General features: G+C 55.4%; 1 protein-coding gene across 1 annotated transcript; it reads right to left on the reverse strand.

The window, feature by feature from the left end:
* Positions 1-942: 942 nt before the first annotated feature.
* Positions 943-16,789, reverse strand: LOC140404640 (PHD finger protein 23-like). Its single transcript, XM_072493251.1, is given in 7 exon segments — positions 943-1,079; positions 1,542-1,777; positions 8,649-9,185; positions 9,188-9,224; positions 10,212-10,304; positions 14,139-14,170; positions 16,375-16,789. Coding segments are annotated over 6 exon segments (918 nt in total). The 5' UTR covers positions 16,394-16,789; the 3' UTR covers positions 943-1,079; positions 1,542-1,577.
* Positions 16,790-24,135: the final 7,346 nt, after the last annotated feature.

Here is a 24,135-nt window from a genome sequence, read left to right on the forward strand (position 1 = left end):
TGCGGGGCAGCATCCAGCAGGGGCCAGCAGAGAGCCAGTCTGAGCAACCTTGGGAGCTCCGACACCAAAGGCAACAGGCACAGTGGAGGGATCGGAGCCTCAGAACCCTCCTGCTGCTTTGAACACTATATCCAGATGGTTCACTGAGTGGCCGAGGGGAGTGGAGGAGGGCGGGGAGTGGGGAATGCTCCCCAGTTGCGTCATTAAGCGCCTAGCTTTCTCCTTTTAGAATATTCAGCTCTGTGGTAATTCTGTGCACGCAGTTCCCCGCTCACGTACATGGCTTCCAGACTCCAACGGCATTTAAGAAAAACACACATTACACAGACAGGTTTAACACGTCCTTTCATCAAACCGCAATCTCCACGTTGCTTCTTGCCAGGCCTCCTGGTTAAACTGTGTTCCACTTCTCACAGACGTCGTACGCGCTCTGGTGACCGGGCAATCTCCAGTGTTGCTCACCGAGGCGGCGAGGATAAAGACGCTGTACTCTTTCGTGACTCGCTGGGAAAAAAAAAAACACTCCCGTGACAGGACACGGTGAGGCGGGCGGGCGGGGTCGCAGAACCGGCCGGGCGCCCCTTTAAAACGGGCGCCCGCTTACATTCAGCCAGTCTTCTTCCCCCTCTGGCCTCAGATCAAACCTCTGACTCGATCGACAGTCTCAAACATGCTTTCTCAGGCACTCCACAAGATGCGAGCGCCGCGGTCCACGGTGCTCGAGGCGGCGGCGGCGGAGGAGGAAACGCAAAATGCTCCACAGCTGCAGCGGAGAAAGTCGCATTTCTTCATTGGAGACGCTGGGACACAGGGCCACGCGGGAGGGCATCGCACGCCGCAGCACCTTGCTCACCCACAGTGCAGCCACGCCCACCCCGCCGAGTATCGACCCAATTCTCTCAAAGGCGATTTTTCTTTTAAATTGAAAAGCAAAGAAAAACGTTCAGAAATACGGGTAATCGTTTATTCGGTTAGCAGTCCCGTCTTCACTTGGCTGTTACGGAGGCTCCAACACTCTGAGCCGCCGCGTCCGAATCTGCCCGACACTCCCGAACGGGGCCCCCTGGCACCGACGAACCCTCGAAAAAGAAACGGGAATCCGTTGAACACTCTAACGAAAGGCAGCGCCGATCGTCTTTTTCGTCCCGTCCCCCCACCAATCCTCGTTTGCGAGGGCGGAGTGGAGCTTCCGGGGGGGGGGGGGGGGGGGGGGAGGTCACGCCTCCCAACCCGTCATCAAGTTTGGTCAACCCCCTTCCCGTACGTCACCCAGATCCATTTGATCCAGAGCCAGAGGGGCAGCGGCGGGACCCCCAGGCTGGGTGGAACCCACTCGGAAAGACAGCCATTCAGCCACCTCTTTACCAGGCGAACAGTTCTCCGCTCCGCCACTGATTGATGATCTCATTCCCCCAATGTATCTTCCTCGACTGTCCAGCTGCTTCCTCGTTTCACGCCTGCTTTCTTGTGCCCCCCCCCCACCCCTCCCCCCCACCCCCCACCCACCCCACCCCCCCGCAGTTTTTTCTGATTCTTTTTACCTCACTCAAGACGAGTCACAGTGCGAGCTGTCTCCATCAGGGGCTTTTCTTCCGCCCCGGGTTGGCCTTCCGCCCTTCCCTGCATTTCTCGCAGAAGAAGACGTCGGGGACTTTGGACTTGCGGATTTTAGCGCAGGACAGGTGGATCCAGGTGTTGCACTGGTTACACTCGATCATCGGTCGGCCCGCGAAGGGCTTCTGGCAGTAACACGTCACCAGGCCCCAGGAGTCGTCATCTGGGAGGAGAGGCAAAGACACAGAGAGAGAGAGACGGCAAAGGTCAGTCCCCAGTCAAACTAAGAGTCGCCATTCAATCCCGACAGTGCTGAAGGATGCCATTCGGCCCATTTAGTCTGCACAGGCACTCTGAACGAGTCCCCGCCCTATCCCGGTAACCACACCTAACCTGCATATCCTTGGGTACTAAGGGCCAAATTTTAACACAGCCAATTCAGCTAACCGGGGAGTGGGGAGAATGTGGGACTCGCTCCCACGGGGAGTGGGGAGAATGTGGGACTCGCTCCCACGGGGAGTGGGGAGAATGTGGGACTCGCTCCCACGGGGAGTGGGGAGAATGCGGGACTCGCTCCCACAGGGAGTGGGGGGAATGCGGGACTCGCTCCCACTGGGAGTGGGGAGAATGTGGGACTCGCTCCCACGGGGAGTGGGGAGAATGTGGGACTCGCTCCCACGGGGAGTGGGGAGAATGTGGGACTCGCTCCCACGGGGAGTGGGAAGAATGTGGGACTCGCTCCCACGGGGAGAATGTGGGACTCACTCCCACGGGGAGAATGTGGGACTCACTCCCACGGGGAGAATGTGGGACTCACTCCCACGGGGAGAATGTGGGACTCACTCCCACGGGGAGAATGTGGGACTCACTCCCACGGGGAGAATGTGGGACTCACTCCCACGGGGAGAATGTGGGACTCACTCCCACGGGGAGAATGTGGGACTCACTCCCACGGGGAGAATGTGGGACTCACTCCCACGGGGAGAATGTGGGACTCGCTCCCACTGGGAGTGGGGAGAATGTGGGACTCGCTCCCACCGGGAGTGGGGAGAACGTGGGACTCGCTCCCACCGGGAGTGGGGAGAACATGGGACTCGCTCCCACCGGGAGTGGGGAGAACATGGGACTCGCTCCCACGGGGAGTGGGGAGAACGTGGGACTCGCTCCCGCCGGGAGTGGCCGGGGTGAATAGTATGGAGACATTTAAGGGGGAAACTGGGTAAACACATGAGGTAGGGAGGAATAGAGGGATCTGCTGAGAGGATGCATTGGATGAATCGCGCCCCTTTTTCAGTTTGCCCACCGAATGCTGCACAGCAAGTTAGTGAGCTGGCATGTCCGTGGGGGTGGGTGGATTAGGAGTCTGGTGACAGTGGGGAAGAAGCTGTTTTTGAGTCTGTTCGTGCGTGTTCTCAGACTTCTGTATCTCCTGCCCGATGGAAGAAGTTAGAAGAGTGAGTAAGCGGGTGGGAGGAGTCTTTGACGATTTCATAGAATTTACAGTGCAGAAGGAGGCCATTCGGCCCATCGAGTCTGCACCGGCTCTTAGAAAGAGCACCCTACCCAAGGTCAACACCTCCACCCTATCCCCATAACCCAGTAACCCCAGCCAACACTAAGGGCAATTTTGGACACTATGGGCAATTTAGCACGGCCAATCCACCTAACCTGCACATCTTTGGACTGTGGGAGGAAACCGGAGCACCCGGAGGAAACCCACGCACACACGGGGAGGATGTGCAGACTCCGCACAGACAGTGCCCCAAGCCGGGAATCGAACCTGGGACCCTGGAGCTGTGAAGCAATTGTACTAACCACTGCGCTACCGTGCTGCCCTCTTTCCCCAGGCAGCGGGAGGTGTAGACAGTCAATGGATGGGAGGCGGGTTCGCCTGACGGACTGGGCTGTATTCACGCCTCTCTGAAGGTTCTTACGGTGTTGGGCCGAGCAGTTGCCATACCAGGCTGTGATGCAGCCAGATTGGTTTTCCGATTGGGCAATGCCGTGAAGGAAGGCACCGCCTGGCAGTGACTCTCTCTGGGTGCCAGGCAACAACCGGGGGAGACTCCGGAAGCTAAAGGCCCTCCTTCCCCTCCCTGGGCAGGTCTGCCGGTGCCATTTCTGCCTTGCTTTCGCCGTGTGTGTTTGATTATTTCGGCACATTTCGGAAAGCTGCTCCGAGACTGTCCGATCGCCGCCAGGTTACGGCGGGGGCGGCAATGGGAGGAAGAGCGGGACTTCGAGAGGTGGGATGTGCTGCCGCCCGATTTTTGTTCCCAAGTCCTTTTTTTTTTTAAGGAAGGTGAACGGTTTGATTTTGAGGTTTGCGTGGGCGGGGAAGGCTCCGTGGGTGAGGAGGGCGTTCTTGTAGGGGGGCGGGGGGGGGGATGTTGCCACTGCCCAGCTTGTTGAATCACTACTGGGCAGCAAACGTGGCGATGGCTAGGAAATGGGTGGAGGAGAGGTCAGTTTGTGGGGGCGGATGGAGGTGGCCTCGTGCTGGGGTACCAGCTTGGGGGGTGCGGATGTTGGCACCCCTTCCTGCTCGCCAGTTCAGTACTGCACGAGCCTGGTGGAGGTATCAGCACTGAGGGTTTGGAACCAGAGTAGGAAAACATGTCGCGGTGGGCGCCAATTTGCGACAACCGTAAGTTTGCGCAGGTGGGGCTGGATGCGTGGATCCGGGGCTGGGGATAGAATACCTCAGGGATTCGTTCGTGGGAGAAAACGTCTGCGGACCTGGAAAAGCTTGAGAAGTACCAGCTCTCAAAGGGGAATCTCCAAGTTAGAGACGTTATTAGGCAGGAGGTGACATCCTTTCCCGCACATCCTTTCCGTCCAAGGAAGACGGGGCTGCGGATGTGTATGGGGAGCTGATGAAGAGGGACACCCTCTGGGTAAAAATGCTTTCCCTCAAATCCCCCCTAAAGTCCTGCCCCTCACCTTGAACTTGTGTCCCCTTGTGACTGACCCTTCAACTATGGGGAACGGCCGCTCCCTCTGCACTCTGCCCATGCCCCTCATAGCATTGGGGAGGGGCAGTCAGGCGAGGAGCTAAAACATGCACTGCAATCCTGTTTGTCATCAAATCACGGCGGCCGCCCCCCTCCCCTATCACGGACCTTCCTTTACTTTCCTGCCCTCCTCCACAATCGCAATGTTCAAAAGCGGACAAATCTACAACTTCCCCAGCTCTGACACACGGTCGCGTTATCTGAAACGTTAACTCGGGTTCCTCTCTATGCAGACGCTGCTGGACCAGCTGAGCGTTTTTAGCACCTGCAGTTTCTCTTAACGAAACGTTACGACCTCCCACCACCCGCGATCTTCCAGTCACCAGCCAGGTAAATTTTAAGCATTTCTTCACTAAAAGGAACCCGCTCCCAAAAGGGGATCACGTTCGCAGTTCCCTAGGCCCCTTCCATCTGAAATATCGTCCGGTCGCTGGGGTCGTTACACGGGCCCTATCCACCCTCCAATGCCCACCCTGTGCTAAATTTGGGCCAGCTTTGCGAAGCGAATGCACATTTGCCCCCCCCCCCCCCGGTGAAACAATTCAAATTCCTTGTGCTGCCCCAGATACTTTCAAGCCTGTGGGTCACTTCTGGAGGTGTGTACTAGTCGGGGGACAAGTATCCTAGAATCCCGACAGTGCAGAAGGAGGCCATTCGGCCCATTGAGTCTGCACCGAGCCTATGAAAAAAGTACCCTACCTAGGCCCACTCCCCCTGCCCTATCCCTGTAACCCCACCTAATCTCTAACCACTAAGTGACAATTTGGCGGCCAATCCACCCAACCTGAACATCTTTGGACTGAGGGGAGAATCCGGAACACCCGGAGGAAACCCACGCAGACACGGGGAGATTGTGCAAACTCCACACACAGTCACCCGAGGTCGGAATCGAATCCAGGTCCCTGGAGCTGTGAGGCGACCGGTGCAGGGTCAGGGCGTGGGAGAAAACCTACTCACACCGTTTTTTAATACTGCCGGGACTACATGTACGGGATGTCAAGGCCCCCCAAGGGCTCAGCTCCTCTAAATTTTGTGGGCCAATGGCGCAATGGATAAAGCGCCCGACTACGGATCAGAAGGTTTCAGGTTCGACTGATGGCTCGGGGTACAATTTTCACAGAAGGCAGAGGGTCGCAGTGGAAGGGTGTTTTTCTGAATGGAAGGTTGTGAATGATGGGTGTTCCACAGGGATTGGTGCTGGGGCCTCTGCTGTTTGTAGTGTACATAAACGATTTGGAGGAAAATGTAGCCGGTCTGATTAGTAAGATCACGGATGACACCAAGATTGGTGGAGTGGCAGATAGTGTTGAGGATTGTCGGAGGATGCAGTAGGACACAGATAGGTTGGAGACTTGGGCAGAGAAATGGCAAATGGAGTTTAATCCGGACAATGTGAGGTAATGCATTTTGGTCGGTCTAACATAGAGGGGAAATATACCGTAAATGACACAACTCTTAGAAATATCGAAAGTCAGAGAGAGCTGGGCGTGCAGGTTCATAGATTTTTGACGGCGACAACACAAGTGGACAAGGTAGTCAAGAAACCAAATTCACCAAAGAGAAGGAATTGGTCGATGTTGAGTCTGGAGAAGGGTGTGTAGATAGCCTGGGTCACATTGAGATCCAAAAAGACGAGGTGTTGGGCGTCTTGAAAAATATTAAGGTAGATAAGTCCCCAGGGCCTGATGGGATCTACCCCAGAATACTGAAGGAGGCTAGAGAGGAAATTGCTGAGGCCTTGACAGAAATCTTTGGATCCTCACTGTCTTCAGGTGATGTCCCGGAGGACTGGAGAATAGCCAATGTTGTTCCTCTGTTTAAGAAGGGTAGCAAGGATAATCCAGGGAACTACAGGCCGGTGAGCCTTACGTCAGTGGTAGGGAAATTACTGGAGAGAATTCTTCGAGACAGGATCTACTCCCATTTGGAAGCAAATGGACGTATTAGTGAGAGGCAGCATGGTTTTGTGAAGGAGAGGTCGTGTCTCACTAACTTGAGAGTTGTTCGAGGAGGTCACAAAGATTGATGCAGGTAGGGCAATGGATGTTGTCTATATGGACTTCAGTAAGGCCTTTGACAAGGTCCCTCATGGTAGACTAGTACAAAAGGTGAAGTCACACGGGATCAGGGGTGAGCTGGCAAGGTGGATACAGAACTGGCTAGGTCATAGAAGGCAGAGAGTAGCAATGGAAGGATGCTTTTCTAATTGGAGGGCTGTGACTAGTGGTGTTCCGCAGGGATCAGTGCTGGGACCTTTGCTGTTTGTAGTATATATAAATGATTTGGAGGAAAATGTAACTGGTCTGATTAGTAAGTTTGCAGACGACACAAAAGTTGGTGGAATTGCGGATAGCAATGAGAACTGTCAGAGGATACAGCAGGATTTAGATTGTTTGGAGACTTGGGCGGAGAGATGGCAGATGGAGTTTAATCCGGGCAAATGTGAGGGAATGCATTTTGGAAGGTCTAATGCAGGTAGGGAATATACAGTGAATGGTAGAACCCTCAAGAGTATTGAAAGTCAGAGAGATCTAGGTGTACAGGTCCACAGGTCACTGAAAGGGGCAACACAGGTGGAGAAGGTAGTCAAGAAGGCACACGGCATGCTTGCCTTCATTGGCCGGGGCATTAAGTATAAGAATTGGCAAGTCATGTTGCAGCTGTATAGAACCTTAAGTTAGGCCACACTTGAGTATGGTGTTCAATTCTGGTCGCCACACTACCAGAAGGATGTGGAGGCTTTAGAGAGGGTGCAGAAGAGATTTACCAGAATGTTGCCTGGTATGGAGGGCATTAGCTATGAGGGGCGGTTGAATAAACTCGGGTTGTTCTCACTGGAACGAAGGAGGTTGAGGGGCGATCTGATAGAGGTCTACAAAATTATGAGGGGCATAGACAGAATGGATAGTCAGAGGCTTTTCCCCGGGGTAGAGGGGTCAATTACTAGGGGGCATAGGTTTAAGGTGCGAGGGGCAAGGTTTAGAGTAGATGTACGAGGCAAGTTTTTTTACACAGAGGGTAGTGGGTGCCTGGAACTCGCTACCGGAGGAGGTGGTGGAAGCAGGGACGATAGTGACATTTAAGGGGCATCTTGACAAATACAGGAATAGGATGGGAATAGAGGGATACGGACCCAGGAAGTGTAGAAGATTTTAGTTTAGTCGGGCAGCATGGTCGGCACAGGCTTCGAGGGCCGAAGGGACTGTTCCTGTGCTGTACTCTTCTTTGTTCTTTGTTCATACAGAATGCTTGCCTTCATTGGACGGGGCATCGAGTATAAAAACTGGCAAGTCATGCTAGTTGTCCAGAACCTTGGTACGGCCGCACTTGGAATATTGCGCACAATTCTGGTCACCACACTATCAGAAGGATGTGGAGGCTTTGGAGAGGGTGCAGAGGAGGTTTACCAGGATGTTGCCTGATCTGGAGGTTGCCTGGTCTGGAGGGGGTTAGCTATGTGGAGAGGCTGAATAGACTCGGACTGTTTTCATTAGCGAGACGGAGGTTGAAGGGTGACCTGATAGAGGTCTACAGGTTTATGAGAGGCATGGATAGAGTGGATGGGCAGGCACTCTTTCCCAGGGTGGAGGGGTCAGTCACCAGGGGGCACAGGTTTAAGGTCCGTGGGGAAAAGTTTAGAGGAGATGTGCGAGGCAGGTGTTTTTTATACAGAGGGTGGTGAGTGCCTGGAACACGTTGCCAGGCGAGGTTGTGGAAGCAGATACATTAACGGTGTTCAAAAGGCATCTCGACAAACACATGGATAGGACGGGTATAGAGGGATACGGCACAAGGGTTTTGGCCAAGGTTGGTATCATGACCGGTACAGGTTCGGGAGGGCCGAAGGGACTGTCCTGTGCTGTATTGTTCTTTGAATTCAACACCTCAGCGTTGTGCTAAAACATCAACGAAAGCTGACATTCGAGCGAGCAGACAGAGGGCAGTTTCGAACAGATTTCCACCTGCGAAATTTCAGTGGGATACCAAGGGAAAACGGAAAGCCTCTAAGCCGCCAAACTCCCACCAGGGCAATTCTGTTTGAGACCCCAAATATTCCAGAAATATTTCATCAAAACTGACCTGATTCCACCATGATGTCTTCGTCCATTATGCGGGTTTCGCCTTCACTGGAACTCGTCCCCCCGTCCTGGCTGTTCCCCATGCTGAGGGACTCTTTGATTTCCATTTGATAGTTCTCGGGGTAAGCAGCGGCCACCTCCGGCCTCAGCGGCTCCGGGAGGAAACTAGCCTTCACCACCTCCTCGTCCGAGTCCGTCTCGCTCAGCGAGGCCTTGACCTTCTTCTCGGCCCTGCCTTTCTTCAGCTTCCACTTTTTCCTCCGCTTGATGCGGGAGAAACCGGACTTCTCCCCGTCCGGCGGGCCCCGCTGCTTTTCCGCTTCGGGGCCCCAGCGTTTGTTGCGCTTCTCTTTCTTTGGCTCGGGGGCTGGGTAGAGGGAGTCCTTGAGCTTCAGCCGGTCGAGGAGCCCGCCCGCTGGCTTCAGCGGGTGGAACCCGTTCCGCTTGGAGCTCGCTTTCTTCACAAAGTCCTGGATGGTGTCGAAGTCGACGGACTGGGTGGAATCCCAACTGTCGCTGTCCAGCACGCTCTCCGTGGGACGGGCGAGTTCGAGCTCGACGGGGTCCAGTCACATTCCTGTGAGAATTCGGAGAGGGCAGAGGGGAGTCACACTGGTAAAGTACGGCAGGTCACAGAATCGGGGAGGGACATGAATGTGAGCATTCCCTGCAGTGTTCACCTCGCGCAGGGGGCACAGGAACTAGGGAGCAGGAGGCGGCCCCGCAGCCACCCGGCGCTGCACTTCTACATCAACCAACCCCGACTCCCTTACAGCCCAAAAACCTAGCGATCAATCCCAGTCTTTTTTATTTTATAAATTCAGAGTACCCAATTAAGGGGCAATTTAGCGCGGCCAGTCCACCTACCCGGCACATCTTTTGGGTTGCGGGGGCGAAACCCACGCAGACACGGGGAGAATGTGCAAACTCCACACGGACAGTGACCCGGGGCCGGGATGGTACCTGGGCGCCGTGAGGCAGCAGGGCTAACCCACTGCGCCGCCCTCTCAATCCCAGTCTTGAACAGGCTGGATGACTCAGCACCCACTGCTCCCCGGGGCAAAGAATTCCAGGAGTTGGCAACCGCCCAGTGTTGCCTCCGAAACAGATACGATCACACATCAGTACAGACACCACCCTGTCTGGGATTGAGCCATGGTTCACCGCACCCGCACCACCCCTCCCCCCGCCTACCCGAAAACCGCCAGCCCTCAAATAACACAAAACCCTCTTGTCCTGCGCGGGTGCATAAGCCTAGCGGCCGGCGCCGCCTGGTGCAGGGGGCAAGGCTGCAGGGATCGCAGGGCCCCAGGTCGGACAAAGGCTGGTGGCCAAATTGCCCGATCTCAGCCAGGCAGCGCGATGGTCAGTTTCTTTACCCAGAGAGTGGAACGGTTCGAGTTGAACAGTACAGGGGCATCTAAGGAGAAACTAGCCCGCTCTACCATTCAATTAATTTGTGAAACATGGCCTCTCCGCATTTATCAGCCTGTTTGAACCATCTCAAAGACTCAGCTGGGAGCTAACGGAATCGGGTACCGTGGCCAGGTAAACAGTGCCTCACCTCTCTGCAGGGTGGGATGTAGCCGGTGTAAGCCAGGACAAAGTTGCAGAACTGATTGAAGTCTTCCACGGTGCGTTTACGCTTCTCGGCCGGCTGCAAGGTCGCACAGGGGCGAAACAGGAAGAAAACAGGGTGAATGCCGGGACATCCGACAGAGCTCGCTGCGCCCACCGGGACAGCCACAGAGACGGATACGGGTCAGATAATCTACAGTTGCAGAGAGATCCCTTCGCCCCCCCCCGCGTCTGACATTCGCAAAACAAACTGCACGGCGTTCAAACTCCTGTTTTTTTTTTTATTCTTCCCGGAGAATGCCCGATGCTGCCCATCCCCCACGGTCCTCGCTGGGTGGCTGGCTCGGCCATTCTAGAGGGTAGTTAAGAGTCATCCACACCACTCTGGTCACACGTTAGGCCAGACCAGGTAAGGGCAGCAAATTTCCTTCCCTCACGGACATTAGTCCACAGGTTCCATGGTCACCATTACTGAGACTAGCTTTTAGTTCCAGATTTATGAGCTAACCGGGTTTAAATCCTCATTGTTGCCTTGCTGGGATTCAGACTGGAGTCCGTGGAGCAGGTTCCGAGCCTCTGGATTAAGAGTCTGGGCACATTACCACTAAACTACCCAAACCCGCCAAAATAGAAGGTACACAAATCTGTTTTTTTTGTCCAATTAAGGGGCAATTTAGCGTGGCCAATCCACCTACCCTGCACATCTTTGGGTTGTGGGGGGTGAGACCCACGCAGACACAGGGAGAATGTGCAAACTCCACACGGGCAGTGACCCGGGGCCGGGATCGAACCCGGGACCTCGGCGCCGTGAGGCAGCAGTGCTAACCATGCCACCCAGGAATGCAATAGTTTTGGGGATTCAATTGTAAGAGAAATATATAGGTGTTCCTGTGGCTGCAAACGAAGACTCCAAGATGGTACCTTGCCTCCCTGGTGCTAGGATCAAGGGTGTCCCGGAGCGGTTACAGGACATTCTGGAGGGTTAGGGCGAACAGCCAGCATTAGCAGTTGTGGTACAGATTGGTACCAACGACGGGTTAAAAAAAGGGATGAGGCCCAAAAAACAGAATATAGGGAGTTACGTGGCTGAAGAGATGGTGCGAGGGAGAGGGTTTCAGGCTCCTGGGGCATTGGAACCGGTTCTGGATGAGGTGGGACCTGTACAAACTGGACGGATTACACCTGGACGGAACCGGGACTGATGTCCAAGGGGGAGTATTTGCGAGAGTGGCTGGGGAGGGTTTAAACTAAAATGGCTGGGGAGTGGGAACCTATGTAAGGAGTCAGAGGTGGGGGAAACACGGACAAGAACAAAAGTCAGAAAGGGGAATAAGAAAAGTGACTGGGCCAGATTCAAACAGGGCCACAGTAAAAGAATATTGGGAGCGAGACAAGTAACGTTAAAAAGTACCTTAACGCGCGGAGCATTTGCAATAAAGCGGATGAATTAAATCGGGCAAATAGATATGAACGGGTATGATAATAGTCGGGATTACGGAGACATGGCTGCAGGGTGACCAAGGATGGGAACTGAATGTCCAGGGTATTCAGTATTTAGCGAGGACAGACAAAAAGGAAAAGGCGGTGGGGTGGTATTGCAGGTTAAAGAGGAAATTAACGCAACAGTGCGGAAAGATATTAGCTCTAACAATGAGGAATCTGTATGAATAGAGCTGAGAAACACCAATGGCAAAAAACATGAGTGGGTATCGTGGTGGAAATGGCATTGAGCAGGTAATTAGAGACGCAGGGGGCAAAGGAACATCTGTAATTATGGGTGATTTGAATCTGCGTAGAGATTGGGCAAATCAAATTAGTCACAATACCGTAGAGGAATTATTCCTGGAGTGTGTACGGGATGGTTTTCTGGACCAATACATTGAACAACTAGAGAGGAGGCCATCCTAGACTGGGCACTGTGTAATGAGAACGGAATCATTGGCAAGCTAGTTGTGGGAGACCCCTCGGGGATGAGCGACCACAGTATGATAGAATTCTTCATCAGGATGGAGAGTGACGCAGTCGATTCTGAGCCTTGGGTCTGAGATCTCAATAAAGGAGACTACGATGACGTGAGGCGCGAGTTGGCTATGGCGGTTTGGGGAATGTTACTTAAAGGGATGACAGTGGATAGACAACAGCCAACATTCAAAGAGCGCATGAGGGAACTGCAACAATTGTTTATTCCTGCCTGGCACAAAAGTAAAACGGGAAAGATGACCAAGCCATGGCTTACAAGGGAAATTAAGAGATCGATCCAAGGGTGATGCTGCTTGCTGTACCTGTACGAGCAACTAAATACATACTTTGGTTCTGTCTTCACAAAGGAGGACACAGAAATGTTGGGAAACACAGAGTTCAGTGAGGAGGAGGAACCGAAGGAGATCAGTATTAGTAAAGAAGTGTTGTTGGGGAAATTGAGACCCAGAGTACTTCAGGAAGTGGCTGTGGAGATAGTGGATGCATTGGTGGTCATCTTCCAGGATTCTACAGAATCTGGAACAGTTCCTGCAGATTGGACGGTAGCTAATGTAACCCCACTATTTAAAAAAGGTCGAGAGAAAACAGGGAATTATGGACCAGTCAGCCTGACGTCGGCAGTGGGGAAAATTCTAGAATGCATTATCAAAGATTCAGTAGCAGAGCACTTGGAAAACAGTGACAGGATCGGACAGAGTCAGCATGGATTTCTGAAAGGGAACCATGCTTGACAAATCTACTGGAATTCTTCCGAGGATGTAACTGGTGGAGTTGATGAGGGGGAGCCAGTGGATGTGGTATACTTGGGCTTTCAGAAGGCTTTAGACAAAGTCCAGCATACCCGATTAGCGTGCAAAATTAAAGCGCATGGGATTAGGGGTAGTGTATCGAGATGGATGTAGAAAACAGGTTGGCAGACAGGAAACAGTCGGAATTAACGAGGCTTTTTCCAAATGGCAGGCAGTGAGTGACTTTGCGGAACTCGCAAAGCTGGGCGGGAGGGCGAGCTGTGAGGAGGATGCAAAGTGATTTGGACAAGTTGAGTGAGTGGGCAAACGAATGGCAGATGCAGTAAAATGCGGATAAATGTGAGGTTATCCACTTTGGCAGCAAAACAGCAAGGCAGATTACCCGAATGGCCATAAATTAGGAGAGAGGAATGTGCAACGAGACCTGGGTGTCCCCGTACACGTGTCGCTGAAGGTAAGCGTACAGGTACAGCAGGTAGTATTAGAGGCAAATGGTATGGGCTTTAAGAAACAAATTTAGAGTACCCAATTATTATTTTTTCCCAATTAAGGGGCAATTTAGCGTGGCCAATCCACCTACCCTGCACATCTTTGGGTTGTGGGGATGAGACCCACGCAGACACGGGGAGAATGTGCAAACTCCACACGGTCAGTGACCCAGAGCCGGGATCAAACCCGGGTCCTCAGCGCCGCAGTCCCAGTGCTAACCATTGCGCCGTATGCCGCCCCCCCTGCAAATGGTATGTTGGCCTTCATATCGAGAGGATTCGAGTACAGGAGCGGGGATGTGTTGCTGCAACTATACAGGAGCCTTGGTGAGGCCTCACCTGGAGTATTGTGGGCAGTTTTGGACTCCTTATCTGAGGAATTATGTTCTTGCTGTGGAGGGAGTGCAGCGAAGGTTTACCAGGCTGATCCCTGGGACGGCAGGACTGACGTACAAGGAGAGATTGAGTCAGTTAGGATTGAATTCGCTGAAGGTCAGGAGAATGAGGGGGGATCTCATAGAAATCTTTAAAATTCTAACAGGACTGGACAGGGTAGATGCAGGAAGGATGTTCCCGATCACGGAGAGTCCAGAACAAGGGGGTCACAGTCTGAGGATACGCGGCATTGAAACTGACTGTCATGGACCAGACACAACAGAAAACGACACGGTGACATCAAATACAGCTGGCACTCACCTGGGAATCCACCCCAACAGACTGCAGTGCATCTGAAAGAGAGGGAGAACCCATTAGAGCACTGGAAGGTTTGCTGTCAGCCCTATTTACACCACGCCCGTCACAACTGCCCGCTCCCGTGACAGTTCAATCTCAGTGGCTGGCAGACCATTCCCTCACAGCCTCCATTCAAACTCTCAGCCCCAGCTCCCGACCTCACAGCCAACATCTCTCTCCTCTCACTCTTCACCCACCACACACCCTTCTTTCTCTACCTCCCCCCATCCCAAACACAAGATTGAGAGTGCCGCACTGTCAGAGGGTCAGTACTGAGGGAGTGCTGCACTGTCAGAGGGTCAGTGCTGAGGGAGTGCTGCACTGTCAGAGGGTCAGTACTGAGGGAGTGCAGCACTGTCAGAGAGTCAGTCCTGAGGGGAGTGCTGCACTGTCAGAGGGTCAGTACTGAGGGAGTGCCGCACTGTCAGAGGGTCAGTACTGAGGGAGTGCTGCAGTGTCAGAGGGTCAGTACTGAGGGAGTGCCGCACTGTCAGAGGGTCAGTACTGAGGGGAGTGCCGCACTGTCAGAGGGTCAGTACTGAGGGAGTGCCGCACTGTCAGAGGGTCAGTACTGAGGGAATGCCGCACTGTCAGAGGGTCAGTACTGAGGGAGTGCCCGCAATGTCAGAGGGTCAGTGCTGAGGGAGTGCTGCACTGTCAGAGGGTCAGTGCTGAGGGTGAGCTGCACTGTCAGAGGGTCAGTACTGAGGGAGTGGTGCACTGTTAGGGGAGGAGGGGTGGGGAGGGGGAGGAGGGGTGGGGAGGGGTGGGGAGGGGGAGGAGGGGGTGGGGAGGGGGAGGAGGGGTGGGGAGGGGGAGGAGGGGTGGGGAGGGGGGAGGAGGGGTGGGGAGGGGGAGGAGGGGTGGGGAGGGGGAGGAGGGGGTGGGGAGGGGGGAGGAGGGGGTGGGGGAGGGGGAGGAGGGGTGGGGGAGGGGAGGAGGGGGTGGGGAGGGGGAGGAGGGGTGGGGGAGGGGGGAGGAGGGGGTGGGGAGGGGGAGGAGGGGTGGGGAGGGGGAGGAGGGGTGGGGGAGGGGGAGGAGGGGTCAGAACGGCAGACTCCAACACCTTCCCCGAACACCCCTCCCCCTCTTTTTTCCTCCCCCCATTCCCCCCCCCTCCTCCACCCCTGTTCCTCCGTTCTCCCCTCCTGGGCCTGTCCGTTCCCCGCGGACTGGGGAGGGAGCGACGGACCCAGGGGAAGGGGGCCCCCAGCCCCACCCCCCCGCTGCCCCTGCCCACCCCCCCGGCTCCCCCCTCTCCCTCCCACAGGCCCCCCACCCCCCGCGGCTCCCCACCCCTCCCCCCACCGCCCCGGCTCCACCCTCCGGCCCCCCACCCCCCCGCAGCTCCCCACCCCCCCCCAGCTCCACCCTCCGGCCCCACCCCACCCCCACCCCACAGGCACCCCCCACCCCCCAGCTCCCCCCCACCCCCCCGCTGCCCACCTCCCCACCCCCCCCCCCCAGCTCCCCCCCCCCCCGACCCCGGCTCCCCCCTCTCCCTCCCACAGGGCCCCCCACCCCACAGGCACCCCACCCCCCGCTGCCCACCTCCCCACCCCCCCCAGCTCCCCACCCCCCCCGGCTCCCCCCTCTCCCTCCCACAGGCCCCCCACCCCCCGCGGCTCCCCACACCCTCCCCCACCCCCCCCAGCGCCACCCTCCGGCCCCCCCACCCCCCCAGCTCCACCCTCCGGCACCCCCCACCCCCACCCCCACCCCCCCAGCTCCCCACCCTCCACCCCCCCAGCTCCCCACCCTCCACCCCCCCAGCTCCCCACCCTCCACCCCCCCAGCTCCCCACCCTCCACCCCCCCCAGCTCCCCACCCCTCCACCCCCCCAGCTCCCCACCCTCCACCCCCCCAGCTCCCCACCCTCCACCCCCCCAGCTCCCCACCCTCCACCCCCCCAGCTGCCCACCCCCCCGGCTCCCCCCTCTCCCTCCCACAGGCAACCCCACCCCCCAGCTCCCCCCACCCCCCCCGCTGCCCACCCCCCCGGCTCCCCCCTCTCCCCCTCCCCACAGGCCCCCCCACGGCTCCGCCCCCCCCACTGCCCACCTCCCCACCACCCACCCCGGCTCTCCCCCCCTCCCTCCCACAGGCCCCCCCCACCCCCCCGCGGCTCCCCACCCTCCCCCCCCAGCTCCCCCCACTGCCCACCCCGGCTCCCCCCCCCGGCCCCTCCCCCCCCGCTCACCCTCCGCCATCTTCAGCATCCTTCCCGCCGCCGCCGCGGCCACAACAGCGACACCCGACCCCACCGAGCCCGCGGGAGCGCGCGCGGGCGGTTGCGGGCACGCGGACTCGGGCACGCGCTTCCTCCGGTCTTGGCGCGCGCGCGCACCCCCCGTCTCCCCCGGAGCGCGCTTCTCTTCCCCCTCCCCCCTGTCCGGGCGCTCTGACTGTCTCCGCGGGGACGCGACGCGCTCTCTCGGCGGCGCGCGCGCGCGGGGACGCGCTCTCCCTCTCTCGGCGGCGGGCGCGCGCTCCTTCCTCGCGCCCTTTTCCCCCCCCTCGGCGGCCGTCTCCGCCGTGACGTCACAGCCCAGCCCGGACCCGCCCACTGGCCGAGGAGGGGGGGGAGCTGGAACCTCACATCCCCTCCCCCCTGAACAATAGACGGGATCCTCACTCCGGAGCCTCTCCGTCACAGTTTTACCAATTGCAGTCTGTGTCTGTAAAAGTCACAGACCCGGCGCGGGAGGGGAGGCGGATTGGGAAGGTCCTCGGGCCTGAATCACCCCCCCCTGCCGCCTTGGTGCGGTCCCCCTGTCAATCAAGGCGGTGCGTGCGTCAGTGCGTCAAGACGTCGGTGCGTGCGTCAGTTCGTGCGCACGTCGGTGTGCCAGTGCAGAGCTACGTCGGTGCGTGCGTGCGTCCATGCGTACGGACGTCGGTGCGCGGCTACGTGCCGAGGGCCGTGCCTCCTCGACGTCGCTCCGTTGAGCTGTTGGAGGAGGAGGAGGCGCCGCCATCTTGGTAATGGAGCTCGTTGCACCAAGATGGCCGCCGGCAATGGCTGGGTTGGAAGGCCCATTTCAATCACCCCCCCACCACCACCACCATCACCCCAGCCTGCCTCCCCCTTTTTTTGGGGGGGGGAAACAAATAATTGGATGCTCTAAATTTATTTTTTTAAAGTTAGAATTGGGGGTTTGATTGTTTGACAGGCTGCCCTTGTCGTTTGACGGACCGAGCCGAATATAAAGGGTATGCAGGTGGCACTGGGGCGATACTGGAGAACATGGAAATTAGGAGCTGAAATCGGCAATTTAGCCCTTCGAGCCTGCTCCGCCGTCCAATCAGGTCACGGCTAATATCTTCCTGGGCTCAAAACCACCTCCTCACCTGTCCCCCATATCTCTAACCCTCTTGAAACCATTGAATGGTTCGGACTACACCGCCCTATGGGGCAGCGAGTTCCACAAATTCGCCACCCTCTGCGAGACATAGTGCCTCCTCACCTCAGTTTTAAATCTACCGTCTCCTCTCAAACCATATCTGTGACCTTTTGCTCCATCTAGCTTTCCCCGCAAGGAGGAACATTTGATCTACGTTTACTTTCGTGGTTTCTGAAGACAACGAACCCGGGGTCGCAGAAATCAAGACCTGCCTTCGAGTCCTCATTACAGAGCTACCATCGGAATTTAACACCGCCTGCTTCCCCGTGAGATGGTGGGAAGAGTTTGGAGACAAAGTCCTTTGGAGAGGCAGTAGCAGTGGATAAGCTGTGGAGAATCTGAGGTTTAGAGTGGATAATGAGGCCAGCAGTGTTGGTCAGTGAGTAAGATTCCAGGACGGAGCTGAAGACATTTTATTTTTAAAATAAACTTAGAGTACCCAATTCATTTTTTGCACTTAAGGGGCAATTTAGCGTGGCCAATCCACCTACCCTGCACATCTTTTGGGTCGTGGGGGCAAAACCCACGCAAACACGGGGAGAATGTGCAAACTCCACACGGACAGTGACCCAGAGCCGGGATCGAACCTGGGACCTCGGCGCCGTGAGGCAGCAGTGCTAACCCACTGCGCCACCGTGCTGCCCGAGCTGAAGACATTTCGAATTCTGGCCAAACAACCGTTCTTGTGTTCAGCGGTAAATTTAAATTGGCACCAGCGATTCGCTGCACTGTCTCATAGGAACAGGAAGCCATTCAGCCCATCAAGCCTGCTCCACCATTCAGTAAGGGCATGGCTGATTGAGCACTTCAATGCCTTCTACTCCCACGATCCCCAGAACCTGTTACATTATTGTTAATCAGAAATCTATCAATTTCTGCTTTAAACATACTCAATGACTGAGCTTCCACAGCACAGCCCTCCGAGGTAGAGGGTTCCAAAGATTCACAACCATCCAGTCAAGACATTTCTCCTCATCTCGATCCTAAGTGGGTTCTCCCTTATTTTGAAATTGTACCCTCCGTTCCTAGACTCCAAACCAAGGGAAACATCTTACCTGCATCAACCCCATCTATTCCTTCAGGTATTCTGTAGGTTTCAATGAGATCCCCTCTCATTCTTCGAAACTCTAAAGAATACAGGCCTATGGGGGGGGGGGGGGGTACGGTGGCACAGTGGGTAGCACTGTTGCTTCGCAGCGCCAGGGACACAGGTTCAATTCCCGGCTTGGGTCACTGTCTGTGCAGAGTCTGCACATTCTCCCCGTGTCTGCGTGGGTTTCCTCCGGGTGCTCCGGTTTCCACTTCAAGTCCCGAAAGACGTGCTGTTAGGTGAATAGGACATTCTGAATTCTCCCTCTGTGTACCCGAACAGGCGCCGGAGGGTGTCGACTGGGGTTTTTTCACAGTAACTTCACTGCAGTGTTAATGTAAGCCTACTTGTGACACTAATAAAGATTATTATACTTTGCCCTAGTCTCTCTTCATAAGACAATCCCGCCATCCCCAGAACACGTCTGGCGAATCTTCGCTGCGCTCCCTCTATGGCAATAATATCCTTTCTGTGGAAAGGGGACCAGATCTGCGGAAAGCATTCCAGGTGAGGTCTAGCCAAGCTCCTATACAATTGAAGCAAGGCCTCACTCCTGTACTCGAAACCTCTTGTGACAAAGGCTAACATTCCATTAACCTTCCTAATAGCTCGCTGCTTCTGCATGCTAGCCTTCAGTGACTTATGGAGAAGGACACCCAGGTCCCTCTGTACCCCTGTTATATTAATATATATATATTACTCTTTTGAACCAGTCAAGTTGTTGAAATGAGCAGTAACCTTCTTGTAAAGATAGACTAATTCATTTAGTAATATAAATTAATATTGTGCTCAACTGGTAAAACAAATAAACAATTGTAGGTATAACTAATTAAATTATACAATACTTTGATGACTAATAAGTTCTCCAGCTTTCCCATGTCTGTTCTCTCTACACTACTGATACACACTCCTTCAGAAAGAGCGGGAAAGCTATTGATCTAGGTCCTGATAGTGAGACATCTAGTGTTCAATTGCCTGTACTACTCCATTTGGCCCACACATCCAACTCATTGGTAATCACTCGGGATTTAGTGACAGGGTGAACAGTGGACTCCATCACGGTCTCTGAACCGGTAGCCCGTCTAAAGGAGGAGTTAATTAGACTATCCTGCAGCCTGCCAACGCACTGATATTGATCTAGCTTGGTACCTTCCAATTGTGTGTGTGAAGCAGGGGAGTTTAAGTTAATTGAGACTGCCACTCTGCTCTTTGACTCAGAGCTGACCTGAACCCTGTCTCTCCCTCCGAGGATGCTGGCAGGCCCTGTGTTTTTCCGTCATTTTCTGGTTCTATTGCCGATCGGAACGCCTTCGAACCCTGCGACAGATCATCATTTAGGTCCGGTTGTGGTTCGCACATTTGAAAGACACGTTTGAAACACAGCGAGCTGGTACTTAATCAAGCCTTGATTGCGTTATCCAGTGTCTAATGACTGGAGAAGTAAGCCCTAAACATCTTCCGTCTCACAGCGCGTACCGCTTCCAAGCTGCCACCCACCATTTATGAGGCTGATCGATTCCAACCAGGTTCATTGAAATATCTGCGCTGATATTTGGGCTTATATTTTCCGTAGCGAGCTTGCATTTTGCTCCGATGTGCTTGTCGCCTTGATAAAAACCCTAACCATCAAAATGACCAGAATTACCCTCGAGCTGCACTTTTCTGAGATGCTGAATGTCCTGTTGGAGTCACTCTGTCAAGCTACAGTGATTGCAGGGGATGCCCAACTATGTTGACACTTGAGGATCTCCCAAGGCCATCAATTTTGATCCCCTTCCTTTAGAAAGAATATATTTACACACCCAGACAGGGAAAGGATGGTGGACAGGGAAGAAAATAAGGGTAAAGGATCTCTGATGCACCAGGTTGCCTCCCGGTTAAAGTCTTTCAGGAGTTCAAGCTTTCGTTTCAATAACTTCTTCCTTCTAAGCTCAAGGTGATTTTCTCTGGCAAGGCTGTCTACTTTCTCTGTAGATTCAAGGTCATTTCACCTACACAGTAAAGATGTGCCTGGGGCAGCACGGTGGCGCAGTGGTTAGTGCCGCTGCCTCACGGCGCTGACGACCCGGGTTCGATCCCGGCCCCTGATCACTGTCCGTGTGGAGTTTGCACATTCTCCCCGTGTCTGCACGGGTCTCACCCCCACAACCCAAAGATGTGCAGGGTAGGTGGATTGGCCGTGCTAAATTGCCCCTTAATTGGGGGGGAAAAATGAATTGGGTACTCTAAATTTATTGTTTTTAAATAGTAAAGATGTACCAGGCAGTCACTGGCCTCAGAACAATAAAGCAGTCCTTTACTTCAGCAGCGAGAGAGTTCCTTCTTCCTCCAAGGCCTAATCACTTCTGCCCGGCTTTGCAGAAGCATCACGCAGGAACCAATCAGTGACTGTTGCCAGGCAGAACACTGTCAGGCAGAACACTGTGCCAGGCCAACCCACAGGTTGCCAACCAACTAATTGAATCTACTTCCTCCAAAGCTATTTCTTAAGACTCGCCCGGCGCCACCAAGTGTTTTCTAACCTCTCCAGGAATACAGATCCTAGGAACACACTGTCCTGATGAGCAGGCCGCTTCAGCTCGTGTCCTCTGCTTAAAGGCGCATTCCGGGTCCATGGACCCAACATATTAAAGTAAAAGAAACGGGAACAAAGAGAAATTAAAAGGAAAGACTCGAAACACTTAGCAAAGCTCCATTTTGGGTTATCTTTTTACACAGCCTTCGAAAAGCAGCAGTGGGAGCATCCAGGCAAAACTCACCTGCCCTCACTGGACAACCAACATGGAATGAGTCGTTGAGTTTTACAGCACAGAGAGGGGGCCCTCGGCCATCGTGTCTGTGCTGACCATCACAGGTAGGATTAACTCTCCATCTGTCGGTTCTGCACCAATGCCATTTGGGTTTTGTTTTTTGGCAGCCTGTTGGGGAAATTGTGCAAACAAAGATGGGAAACAGACACCCGGTCGTCGGAAGGTCGAGGGACATCTCTTCCACTCCTGTGTGAGGCCCGGGAGATGTTAGGAAATTGGATCGAAGGCGCGGTGGGCAATTTAGGCGCCAACAGCCTGCGGGCGGGGTTTAATAAGGCCAAGGCGGCACTGTTTCGGAACAAGGCCTGGTTTGGGGTGCAGTCCCCGGCTAAACCTTGGGTGACGTTCAAGGGCGGGAAACATGATGGAGGGGGAGGAGGCGGACAACTTTGTTCCCATCAAAAAGAGGGGCGGAGGGGAGTGTGGGAGGGACATTTTGAATGAGGGGAGGGGAGGGGAGGAAACTGGTGAGGACTTTCCGGCTGGGTTTAGGGGAAGCTGGAGGGGGCGGCCATTTTGGATGGGCCCAAGCAATCGGGCAGCCGGATGCTTTGGTGGGATCTGTGCCAGGTGGGGGATGGTGGACCTTAGCGGAGGGGGGGGGGGCGGGGGGTGGTCAGAAGCACCTGGTAAGTAAAGTAACGTGGAACGTGCGAGGTCTGAATGGTCCGGTTAAACCGCCTCGAGCGTTCGCACATCTAAAAAGCTCAAGGGGAGTTCAGTATGAGTGTGGGGAGAAGGCCAGTTGGCTGCTAGTCCATCAGTAGAGGCGGCAGGCGGCTGCACGGGAGATTGTGCCGGTGAGGGGATCGGGAGGAGAGTTGGGTTTGAGACCAGCATTCCCATTTATTGTTCCAGGTGGAATTTGGGTGGAAGTCCTGTGCAGGAAGGTTTATCCAGATCGGCCATCTTGATGGGAGTCGGACCTTGGGTGGGCTGAATAGATCAAGGCGGATTCAATTAATAAAATCTGGAATCGACAGCAAGTCTCGTCGCCATGGCAACTACCACCAATTGTCAGAAAAAAACACCTGGTTCACCAACACCCCCCTTTGGGGAAGGAATTCTGCCGTCCTTGCCCGGCCTGGCCTACAGGTGACTCCAGGCCCCGCGGCTATGTGGCTGACGCTAACCTGCCCTCCGAAGTGGCCGAGCGAGATCACTCAGGGTCCAGGGCACTTAGGGATGGGCAGCCAACGCTGGCCCAGCCACACCCCAGGAACGAACGGAGGGAGGGCGAGGGGAAATTAGTCGCAGTTAGGAACTCAGCAGATCTTTGGTGCTGAGAATTTGGAACGGGCTACCCCAGGGAGTGGCTGAGGTGAACAATGTCGATGCAGCTAAGGAGGGGAATAAAATTCCTGAAATCTAGGGAACTGGATGAATGCACGAGGGAGAGACCGCGTCACGGATGATGCTTCAGTGGCCAACGGGTCCTGGTGGGAGCCGGAAGTGGGAGATTCTGGTCCAGGGGTAGACTGACCGTTCACAGTGCGCCACTTGGGAAAAGAAGGAGAGGAGGTGAAATAGGACGGAAAGGGAGCATGTACGGGAGGCCTAGGCAAGTAGGCCGAACTGAGCCGTTACGTCTGTCAGAAGCACCTCTATGCTCTACACGCCGTGAATTAAGTATGTTTTGAAGTTGTTAGCCCGACAGCCATTTTGTGCAGCACAATATCCCACAAACACCAACTTGCTGGGCGGCGGGGGGGGGGGGGGGGGGGGGGGGGGGTGGGTTAATCTGATGCCGGTGTCGACTAAGGGATGGCGATCCGGACACCGGGGTAATTCTCGTCTCTCCCTTTGAACGGCGCCACGGGGGAACTTTGATGTCCACCTGAACTGAGAGACTTGGGCCAGATTTTTCCGGGATCTTCCAATCCTGCTGGAGGTGGCCCACCCCCCCCCCCCCCCCCCCCCCTAGCGGGGTGGGGGCTCCCCGGCGAGCAACGCCGAAGGGATGTGGGAAGAGGGTAGCCAAAGCTCCCGGCCTTGTTCTGGCACTTGTACAACCTCCAGGAACCATCGCAGCCGTGTCTGTCGGAGTGTGACACCAGGGGGAGCTGTTGCGCCACCTACGACGATCCACGGCGGCAGGGAAGCGGGGACCAGCTGGACACACGGAGACCGCCGTGGAGCAGAGCATGAGGAACGGGCTTAGCCCTGAAATCGACCGAGAGCGACTCGCTGAGGGTGCACCGCCAGACGCACACTAATCCAACAGGAACACCTGCATTTGTACGGCACCTTTTCATGGCCTCAGGGCGTCCCGCCACGGGCTTACAGCCTTTTCCGAGCGTGGGCGCCATTCGAACGAAGGAACCGCAGCAGCCAATCGGTGCACAGCAAGATCCCACCGACAGCGACGGCCGGGTAAATTCGCACCTTTGAACTGTTGGCGGCGCTCAGCAGAAACACCCCGCTCCCCCCCCCCCCCCCCCCCCAAAAAGGCAGCACCGTCGACCACCGCCCGCCATCAGCCAAGATTACCCGCTTCGGTTTCCAGAGCGGGTCTCGAACCTACCAGCTTCCGGCTCGACGGAGGGGAGAGCGGGACCCCGCTAAGTCGCAGCTGCCGCCGTTCAGCCCCTCCGATCTGTTCCGCCCTTTGTTCCGACCATCGTTTGGCACCGACTCCATTTCCCTACCTTGCGCTC

This window comes from Scyliorhinus torazame, chromosome 31 (genome assembly GCF_047496885.1).
Source record: "Scyliorhinus torazame isolate Kashiwa2021f chromosome 31, sScyTor2.1, whole genome shotgun sequence".
In the NCBI taxonomy this organism is placed as follows: Eukaryota; Metazoa; Chordata; class Chondrichthyes; order Carcharhiniformes; family Scyliorhinidae; genus Scyliorhinus; species Scyliorhinus torazame.